The sequence below is a fragment of the Crinia signifera genome, unplaced genomic scaffold, assembly GCF_055691185.1.
Source record: "Crinia signifera unplaced genomic scaffold, ASM5569118v1 HAP2_SCAFFOLD_829, whole genome shotgun sequence".
Taxonomy (NCBI): domain Eukaryota; kingdom Metazoa; phylum Chordata; class Amphibia; order Anura; family Myobatrachidae; genus Crinia; species Crinia signifera.
The window spans coordinates 16151-27662 of NW_028142740.1; the positions used below are offsets into that span (position 1 = coordinate 16151).

Here is an 11512-nt window from a genome sequence, read left to right on the forward strand (position 1 = left end):
CCTATCCCCTATCACCTATCCTCTATCACCTATCCCCTATCCTCTATCACCTATCCCCTATCACCTATCCTCTATCACCTATCCCCTATCCTCTATCACCTATCCCCTATCCTCTATCACCTATCCCCTATCCTCTATCCCCTATCCTCTATCCCCTATCCCCTATCACCTATCCTCTATCCCCTATCCTCTATCCTCTATCACCTATCCTCTATCCCCTATCCTCTATCACCTATCACCTATCCTCTATCACCTATCCCCTATCCTCTATCCTCTATCACCTATCCTCTATCCCCTATCCTCTATCACCTATCCCCTATCCTCTATCCCCTATCCTCTATCACCTATCCTCTATCCCCTATCCTCTATCACCTATCACCTATCCTCTATCCCCTATCCTCTATCACCTATCACCTATCCTCTATCCCCTATCCCCTATCCTCTATCACCTATCCCCTATCCTCTATCACCTATCACCTATCCTCTATCCCCTATCCCCTATCCTCTATCACCTATCCCCTATCCTCTATCACCTATCCCCTATCCTCTATCACCTATCAACTATCCCCTATCCTCTATCACCTATCCTCTATCACCTATCCCCTATCCTCTATCACCTATCCCCTATCATCTATCCCCTATCCTCTATCCCCTATCCTCTATCACCTATCCCCTATCACCTATCCTCTATCCCCTATCCTCTATTACCTATCCTCTATCACCTATCCCCTATCACCTATCCCCTATCACCTATCCCCTATCCTCTATCCCGTATCCTCTATCACCTATCCCCTATCACCTATCCCCTATCCTCTATCCCCTATCACCTATCCTCTATCACCTATCCCCTATCCTCTATCACCTATCCTCTATCACCTATCCCCTATCACCTATCCTCTATCCCCTATCCTCTATCACCTATCCTCTATCACCTATCCTCTATCACCTATCCCCTATCCTCTATCCCCTATCCTCTATCACCTATCCCCTATCCTCTATCACAGCGGTGGCCAACCCGCGGCTCCCGAGCCGCATGCGGCTCTCCTCTGCCTCATGTGCGGCTCGGGAGCTATCACCCCTTCAGCGGCTCCCCCCCTTTGATCTGCGGCTCTGCGGCGCCGGGCTTTCACGCTTGACGACGAGCCGCGGGCGCCGTGTGACACGCATGCGCAGTCACAATAGGAACAGTGTGCGCGGCTATTTCCTACTGCGCAGTCCTCTTCATTGTTCTACCGCCACGCCGTGCTCCTGCCGTTTGCTCCCACCAGCCTCCTCCCATCCTCCATCCTTCAGGACTGTGTATGTACGAACTAAAAAATAATATAATGCATGTAGGGGAGGGTGGGGTATGTATATATATATATATATATATATATATATATATACGGGCTAGCCTGTGATACCCTGTTATTATACAGGGGGAGAGCAGTCTGCGGTGTCCTGTTATCATACAGGAGGAGCAGCCTGTGTGTGCTTTTTTAAACAGCAGGAGCAGCATGTGGTGTCCTGTTAGTATACAAGGGGAGCAGCCAGCGGTGTCTTTTTATTATACAGGAGGAGAAGCCTGTGGTGTCCTGTTATTTATTATACATGGGGGCAGCCTGCGGTGTCTTTTTATCATACAGGGGGAGCAGTCTGTGGTGTCCTGTTATCATACAGGAGGAGCAGCCTGTGTGTGCTTTTTTAAACAGCAGGAGCAGCATGTGGTGTCCTGTTAGTATACAAGGGGAGCAGCCAGCGGTGTCTTTTTATTATACAGGGGGAGAAGCCTGTGGTGTCCTGTTATTTATTATACATGGGGGCAGCCTGCGGTGTCTTTTTATCATACAGGGAGAGCAGCCTGCGGTGTCCTGTTATCATACAGGGGGAGCAGCCTGTGTGTCCTTTTTTAAACAGCAGGAGCAGAATGTGGTGTCCTGTTAGTATACAAGGGGAGCAGCCAGCGGTGTCTTTTTATTATACAGGGGGAGAAGCCTGTGGTGTCCTGTTATCATACATGGTGGCAGCCTGCAGTGTCCTGTTATCATACCGGGGGAGCAGCCTGTGTGTCCTTTTTTAAACAGCAGGAGCAGCATGTGGTGTCCTGTTAGTATACAAGGGGAGCAGCCAGCGGTGTCTTTTTATTATACAGGGGGAGAAGCCTGTGGTGTCCTGTTATCATACATGGTGGCAGCCTGCAGTGTCCTGTTATCATACCGGGGGAGCAGCCTGTGTGTCTTTTTTTAAACAGCAGGAGCAGCATGTGGTGTCCTGTTAGTATACAAGGGGAGCAGCCAGCGGTGTCTTTTTATTATACAGGGGGAGAAGCCTGTGGTGTCCTGTTATTATACATGGGGGCAACCTGCGGTGTCTTTTTATCATACAGGGGGAGCAGCCTGTGGTGTCCTGTTATCATACAGGGGGAGCAGCCTGTGTGTCCTTTTTTAAACAGCAGGAGCAGAATGTGGTGTCCTGTTAGTATACAAGGGGAGCAGCCAGCTGTGTCTTTTTATTATACAGGGGGAGAAGCCTGTGGTGTCCTGTTATCACAGCCACCTATGCCCAGCTGCTGACCACAGCCAACTTCACTCAGCAGCTGACCACAGCCACCTTCGCCCAGCTGTTGAACACAGCCACCTACGCCCAGCTCCTGAACACAGCCACCTACGCCCAGCCGCTACTGCTGACCACAGCCTCCTGTGAATTGCACCTGAACCCAGCCTAAGGTATGCAATTCTTAACCTGCTGCCTTTCTTTCTCCCACTGTATATCACTGCTGTCCTTCTACTTATCCCTGCTGTCACTATCTCTCTCCCACAGTGTCTTCTGCACCACCACTACCAGTCACAGACTCCTCTTCCCAGCTGCTGACCACAGCCACCTTCGCCCAGCAGCTGACCACAGCCACCTTCGCCCAGCTGTTGAACACAGCCACCTACGCCCAGCTCCTGAACACAGCCACCTGCGCCCAGCCGCTACTGCTGACCACAGCCTCCTGTGAATTGCACCTGAACCCAGCCTAAGGTATGCAATTCTTAACCTGCTGCCTTTCTTTCTCCCACTGTATATCACTGCTGTCCTTCTACTTATCCCTGCTGTCACTATCTCTCTCCCACAGTGTCTTCTGCACCACCACTACCAGTCACAGACTCCTCTTCCCAGCTGCTGACCACAGCCACCTTCGCCCAGCAGCTGACCACAGCCACCTTCGCCCAGCTGTTGAACACAGCCACCTACGCCCAGCTCCTGAACACAGCCACCTACGCCCAGCCGCTACTGCTGACCACAGCCTCCTGTGAATTGCACCTGAACCCAGCCTAAGGTATGCCATTCTTAACCTGCTGCCTTTCTTTCTCCCACTGTATATCACTGCTGTCCTTCTACTTATCCCTGCTGTCACTATCTCTCTCCCACAGTGTCTTCTGCACCACCACTACCAGTCACAGACTCCTCTTCCCAGCTGCTGACCACAGCCACCTTCGCCCAGCAGCTGACCACAGCCACCTTCGCCCAGCTGTTGAACACAGCCACCTATGCCCAGCTCCTGAACACAGCCACCTACGCCCAGCCGCTACTGCTGACCACAGCCTCCTGTGAATTGCACCTGAACCCAGCCTAAGGTATGCCATTCTTAACCTGCTGCCTTTCTTTCTCCCACTGTATATCACTGCTGTCCTTCTACTTATCCCTGCTGTCACTATCTCTCTCCCACAGTGTCTTCTGCACCACCACTACCAGTCACAGACTCCTCCTCCCAGCTGCTGACCACAGCCACCTTCGCCCAGCAGCTGACCACAGCCACCTACGCCCAGCTGCTACTGCTGAGAATTGCACCTGAACCCAGCCTAAGGTATGCAAATCTTAACCTGCTGCCTTTCTATTCTTATTCTCTCTCTCTCTCTCTCTGAATTTTGGCTAATTCCGTGGAAATTTTGGGTATTCTGTGTGGTACAATGTGAATTCATCCCTGGTATCATAATGTGAATTTTTTCTCATACCGTGTGGCATAGTGTGAAATTTGTCTCATATCGTGTGGCATAGTATGAATTTTGTCACATACTATTTGGCGTAATGTGAACAATTTTGGCTAATTCTGTGGTGATTAATTTGAATTTTGGCTCATGCTATGTGTAGCATGATGTGAATTTTGTCTCATTCAATGTGGTATGCGGAGAATTTTGGCTCAATCCATGTGGCATAATGTGTAAGGGGCACTAATTTTTTGAAAAATATTTTTATTAAACACTTTCATGTACATTATGAAATGTTTTGTTGTAACAATTGAATAACAATTCAATAAAAAGAAATTTGACATCACAATTTTGACCGTTAATTTCACATTATTCAGTTTTCCTTTTTCCGTCACAATCGGGGTGTATGAATAGTTATTTCTGTTCAGATTTTACACTTAGACATAGCATAACAGTCAGAGTTTTTCTTTTTTTCCTCCTTCCTACATAGTGATGTTTTGGTAATTCTTTAATATTAACAATATTATGAAGTAATTATAAGTACAAGATGTTGAAATAAAAATAACATAAGAAAAATTAAAAATAAAATAAAAATTCAAAAATCGGATATTGTGACCCTACCAGCAGACTTTCAAAGGAGGATTCAAAACACCTTGCAATGCACGGAGTGGTATGAGACGAGGAGGCTGCTGGGAGATCCACCAATAGCAGTTGAGTAGGGGCGGGAATCTCGGGTATAAACCTTGTACAAAATAAAAAGGGTCTTGCTATTGTTGTCCGATGATGAGGGATTTAGGTGGAGGGAACCTTCACACACAGAAACATACAAAGAAATAACTACCAAAAATTCTCAAGAGACGTTTCATGGTTACTCATATATTGCCTTTTATTGGAGAGATGTGCAGAGGACATTCTTGAATTCTCGAATTTTCAGATTTTGGATATTGTTAAATAACAAAGCAATGTAATTGTTTGAAATTTACTTGTAATACTGTATGACTAATTTGTAATTACTGCAATGTCTAGATATGTAAATGTTGCAATGCATTACGCAATAAAAAGAATTTAAAAAAAAAAAAAAAAAATTCAAAAATCGGAAGAAGTCCGGATGCGGACCTGTAAAATCAAAAAGGTGTGCTCCTCTCTCTCTCGCCTCCCCCCCCCCCCGCCCTCGCCGACCCCCGAAAGGGAAAATAGTGTGAGTAGTGGATAAAATAAAAATTAAATAAAGAAGAAAAAATGTCAAAGTGGGGGAGCTATGTCACAGTCACAGGGTGATCCTCGGCTATTGTACGTAACAGGTACCAGGATGTGTCCTTTAGACTCTTGTGAATTTGTTGCCTCACTTCTAGGGATAGTGTTGCTATGTAGCTTTCCCACATTGAGAAGAATTTTTTGACCTTGGATTCTTTATTTAAAGTGGTCTCGACCCAATCCATTCTAAAAAGATGGAAAAGTTTATGTTTAAATAAGGGGAAGGTTGGGGAGGACGTTGAAGTCCATTCCTGTAGTATGGTTTTCCTTGCGGCTGCACTAATGGCCAGCAATAGGTCTCTGCAGCCTTTTGTTACTCTTAGGTCTGAGGGGATTACGCCTAACACTGCCCAGTCGTCTACGAATGGGACGTAGTTTACTAGGTGTGTTTCTGCATATCTTTTTACTTGGAGCCAAAAGCTTCTGACCATTGGGCATGACCAGAAGCAGTGGTAAAGGTCTGCCTCAAGTTCCCCACATCTATAGCAAGCGCTCGAATTTGTTCTGCCCATTAAGTGGCTCCGGTGGGGTGACAGGTAGGCTCTGTGATATATGTTAAGGAACATCTCGACATACGAAGCTGAGGGTAATGTTTTGCAGGATTTTAGGAGGAATTTCATTAGGTCATCTGTGTCGTATTGTGGGAATTTTTGTGTCCATTGGGCTATGCCTTGTTTGCTGGTTGTATAGTCTAGAATGATTTGGAAGTGTTGATAATAACAGGATATGGCTTTTTTCTCTAGGGGTGGTTGTAGTAGGAGTGTATCTATGGTGTTGTTCCAGTCTTTGTCTGAGAAGTTACGAACTACCGTGGAAGTATAATGTTGGGCTTGTAGGAAGGCCAGAGGGTGTCCCGTTAGGCATGGGAATTTTTCTGTCGCCTCTGAAAAGGTTAAAGGTCTACGCGCTGTTCTGTCGATCAATGATCCAATGCCTGTGACTCCCCCCACCCTCCATATATTGAATGGGTATGTGGCTGCCCCTTCCTGGAAATCTGTATTATTTATGAATGGAAGATGTATTGATTTGTGGGAATTTAGGCCTGCTTGGCTTCTGATCCAGTGCCATGTTTTTTTTGTACTCCATATCAGGGGGTTTTCTTGTGACTGTTTGGGGACCTCCTGGTCATGGAGGTGTAGGAATGACAGCAGGCATTTTCCCGGTACCATCTTTCTTTCCAGGGAAGTGCACGTATAATGTTCTGTCCCTGCTAACCAGTCTGAAAGGTAGCGGAACATTGTGGCTTTATTGTATTGCCTAATATCCGGTAGGCCCAAGCCACCATTCCATTTGGGCTGTTGTAGCTTTATTAGGCCTATTTTGGGTCTGCCACTGTTCCATATAAACTCTCTGACGTTTTTATTGAAGATTTTAATGTCTTTTGGGGAGATATACAAGGGCAATCCCTGCAGGAGGTACATTATTCGTGGGAAAGTTACCATTTTGATTAGGTTTATTCTCCCGATGTAGGAGATGGGTAGGTTTTTCCAGTTTTTTAGCTCTTCGTAGATCTGTTGGAATATGGGGGCGTAGTTTAATTTATAGAGTTGTCCTAGATGTCTGGGGATTTGTGTGCCTAAATAAGTAAATGAATTAGTGGCCCAAGCAAATGGTACACTTTTAGTGAAGTCAGTGGGTAGAGGGTGCGATGCCAGGGAAAGTGCCTTGGATTTTTGCATGTTGATTGCGAAGCCCGATATTTCTTTGAAGTGATTGAATAGATGTATAATGTGATGGAGAGACTCCGTCGGGTTGGAAATATATAGTAGGATGTCATCCGCAAATGCGGTGAGCTTCACAACCCTGGATCCGATTGCTATGCCCTTGAAGATGGTGTCGGCTTCTAGGAGGCGTAGAAATGGGTCCAGAGCTAAATTGAATAACAGGGGCGATAAAGGGCAACCCTGGCGGGTGCCCCTCTGCATCTCTATTGGGTCGCCAAGGGTACCGTTTACCATGATTCTAGTTGTGGGGGATTTATATAGATACTTAATAAAGTCTATCAGTGTTGTGTTGAAGCCTCTGTGTTCTAAAGTTTGGAAAAGGTGGGGCCATAGCACTGTGTCAAAAGCTTTTATGGTGTCGAGGCTTAGTAGAATATTGGTATGAGTGTTGGTTAGGGAAGATGATGCTACCGCTGCTATGGCTGTTCTTATGCCTTTCACTGAGTGTCTTCCACGGATAAATCCTAGTTGTGTTGGCGTGAGAAGATCAGGGAGTACCGTTTGCATCCTATCCGCTATGATTTTGGCTAGTAATTTTATGTCTGTGTTTATTAGACTAATGGGCCTGTAGGACTCTACTAATTGAGGATCTTTTTGTGGTTTGGGTAACAATATGGTGGTCGTGTTTGTTAGATGTGGGAAAAGGGTATGGTGTGTGAGGAGGTTGTTAAACAGGTCCGTGAGTGCCGGGGCTAGTTGGTGTTGAAGGAGTTTAAAGTATTCATTTGATAGGCCGTCTGGGCCAGGGGATTTTCCCAGATGAGAAGAAGTGATTGCCTTTAAAACCTCCTCTAGGTGTATAGGTTCTGTTAGTATGTCGCTTTGTGATGGGGTTAGCTTTGGGAGGTGTAATTGGTGAAATAAATCTGCTTGGTTTGCTGTGTCTGTTGTGTGGTCTCTATACAATGTTATGAAGTATCTTTCAAATTCTGCGAGTATGTCAGGGGTGTTGGTAGATAGTTGTCCGGACTGTGGGTTGCGTATTGCCGTGACATATGTGCGTTTATGTTTAGGTCTGGACATGTTGGCCAGCAGTTTGCCTGTTTTATTACCCCACCTAAAGAATTTTTGTTTTGTGTAGAGTACGTCTTTTTTGGCCTGTTCCAGTAGGTGGGTGTCTAGGAGCTGTTTCGTTTCTTGGTATTTAAGTAATAAGGATAAGGGGCACTAATTTTAAACAGAATGTAAAACAGATTTCATGTTTGCAGAAAAATCGTCGACATGTAAAAACTCTCTCTCTCTCTCTTTGTAATGTATACGGTCACCATTTCTGACCTACAGCCTATTTTTTATTAATTGCATTTTGAAATTGTTATCATAGTATGCATTTTGCTCTGTGAAAATGAACTATGTGACAGTATAGCTTAGCAATGTTGACTATAAACAAATTAAGAAAAGCTAGTGATGTCAATGGTGTAGCCACCGTTGCTTGTTGTCGCTGTGTAGCCCAAGGCATAAAGGACATTTACCCAGGTTACTGTAAGGGCCTGCCATTGCGGCACAGTGCCCTTACTGGCATTTGGCCCTTATACCCCACCAGGTTACCTGCCTCTCAAACCTGATGTACAGCTTTATACATGCTAAGATTCTTTGGTAGGCTGCTGTGCTTTTATGTGGATTGTTTTTTGTGTGCAATAGTGAACTTGTGCCATATACATGATAGATTGATAATAGTCTGCAGACCTAATTTAAACATTTTTGATAGCGTATGAATGTATTTTATTTTCTATGAAATTGCAGAATATTCCAAGCATCTTTAAACATGGAAAAGAAAACCCAAAATAAACGTAAATACGAGGATGAACACAGAACATTCTTAACGGAATGGGAAAACTTGTATTTTTTCATAGATCACAAAGGCAAACCCCTCTGTCTGATATGCCAGACTGCACTAACACACTTCAAGTGTTCAAATCTTCAACGTCATTTTAGCACACATCATGCTAAAATGGACGAGGAATTCCCTATAGGTACTGAACTACGATCTCACAAGGTAAAAACTTTGAAGGGTCAAATTGCAAAACAAACACAAGTGTTCCAGAAATTTTCCAAACATTCTGAGACAGTTACACATGCCTCTTATAAAGTTGCTTGGAATATTGCCCGTGCAAAAAAACCTTATAATGAAGGTGAATTTGTTAAAAAATGTCTCACAGATGTAGTGTCCATCCTGTGCCCAGAAAATATAGCTCTGAAAAAAATGGTTTCAGACCTACAACTCTCACGACATACAGTTGAGCATAGAATATCAGACATAAATGTTTCTGTTGAATCTCAATTAACTTCTGATCTTCAAAAATGTGAATACCTCAGCATTGCACTAGACGAGTCTTGTGATGTCCAGGACAAATCTCAATTGGCAATATTTGTACGGACTGTTTCAAAGGATTGTGTAATCAAGGAAGAACTCCTTGATATAATGCCTTTAAAAGACCGAACCCGGGGCATTGATGTGAAAGAAACACTGATGGATGTTATGGCAAAATCAAAGTTGCCTATATCAAAGCTTACAGCAATGGCAACTGATGGGGCACCATCCATGGTTGGATCTGTGAATGGCCTTGTGGGACTGTGCCGGGCTGACAAACAGTTCCCTGACTTCTGGACGTTTCACTGCATCATCCATCGGGAGCAACTGGTATCTAAAAAGTTACATTTGGATCACGTAATGGATCCTGTCCTAAAAATAGTCAATTTTATTCGCACACATGCTCTCAATCACAGACAATTTAGGAATCTCATTGCTGAGCTTGACCAAGGTCTTCCAGGCGACCTGCCACTTTACTGTACCGTAAGGTGGCTTTCAAAAGGTAAAGTCTTATCTCGTTTTTTGGAACTTTTGAACCCTGTGAAGATTTTTATGGAAGCAAAAGGAAAGGAATACCCTGAGCTGTCAGATCCACAATGGGTTTTAGACCTGGCATTTCTTGTGGACATGCTGCGGCATCTCGACAGACTCAACCTGGATCTTCAAGGGAAATTCAAGATACTGCCTGACATGGTGCAAAGTATATTTTCTTTTATCAGCACACTCAATTTGTTCAATACTCAACTTCAAAAGGGAGATCTAACACATTTTCCTTTACTGTTAAAGGAAAGTGAACAAGTACCTGATATCTTAAAAAGTAGCACAGCACGGTATGCAATATTGACTGAAGAACTTAAAGACAGCTTTCTGGAAAGATTCCATGATCTACAGCTGAAAAAACCTCAGATTAGATTCCTAGTTGACCCTTTCAATACGGATGCCAACACTTTGAAAGCCCCTTTAGTCACAGATGAAGCAAGTACACAGATTGAGATGCTTGAATTTTATGAGGATGACCGACTTAAATCTGTCCTGAAAGATGGAACAATTGAGTTCTGGAGAACTGTACCAATGGAGAAATACCCCAATGTCAAATGTGCAGCACTCAGACTTTTATCAATGTTTGGTTCTACTTACCTTTGTGAGTCTTTTTTTTCTACACTAAAACAAGTTAAATCAAAGCATAGATCTGTTCTAACAGATACACATGTAAGAGAATTACTGCGAGTAGCGACAACCGCATATGACCCAGAATTTAAAAAAATGATTGATAACAAGGACTGTCAGAAGTCTCACTAAGAAAAAGGACAGCAGGGGACGTGGCATGACCGAGCTTCTGTGGACGCAGGGTAAGTGAACTTCACCGAAAATTTGAAAAATTATCCTGCCTGGGAGACCATAGGCACCCCACACCTACTCACCGGTGCTCCTAAAGCTCCCCTGCACTTTACAAGTTGTTCACTTGGTAACTGCCTGGTGTACCCTCGTTGTCTTTTAGTACTGGCATCCTGTGTGTGTGCTATCATTTATTTTAGCTACTCTGATCCTTATGCACAATAGGCATCTATGCCTTTCTATGTTTGGTGCTCGTAGCCCTGATTACTGCCTGGTCTTTGTTTGAAATGTTATTGGGACTTTTTTGCTCTTTATATAAATCTGGTGGTTGATAGGGGGCGTGGCTTGGCCGGGCATGTGAGTAGACGCTGACTCCGTGAGCTCCCTAATAATCCTCTTAAAAATCCTTATTCCTGCACCCTATACACGCCTGGGTTGCCCCAAACCAAGCACAGAGCCCCACCGCTGCATAGAGACTTCGTTTGTGCCAGCTTGAAGGCTCCAAAAGAACTCCTGCACCTGATCTCAGTGCAGCCTCGGACACTCACCGCGAGGCACGACCCGCCATCTTGCATCCTGACACACTCAGTGCCTGCGACGGGACCCTCTTCCCCTCCCGACGTCCACAAACAACAGCGGCAGGGTGAGACTCGCCCCATCTCCCCGCCTGACTGCTCTGCACAGAACCCGGAGAGCGGGTGTGACGTGCGTCCGCAGCTCCGTCCCCCCGCTCGGCGTACACAGCCTGGAGCGGCCGGCTGGACGTGGGAGCTAGCCGCCCTCCATTTCAACACCCCGCGGGAGGTGGCGGCTCCCTAAGGAGAATCGGCGGAGAGACAGGTGAGCCTGCCAGTGCCACTGGACAGCTTAGAGACGATACGGGAGGAAGCGGGGTAGGACACAGAGGCGGCATCCTCCCCCTATCCCTCACCCCAGATCCC

General features: G+C 45.3%; 1 protein-coding gene across 1 annotated transcript; it reads left to right on the top strand.

Moving 5' to 3' along the window:
• Nucleotides 1-9347: 9347 nt before the first annotated feature.
• On the top strand, nt 9348-10535 carry LOC146056576 (general transcription factor II-I repeat domain-containing protein 2B-like). Its single transcript, XM_083168410.1, has one exon. It carries the CDS (start codon nt 9348-9350, stop codon nt 10533-10535), a length of 1188 nt encoding a protein of 395 aa, XP_083024536.1.
• Nucleotides 10536-11512: the final 977 nt, after the last annotated feature.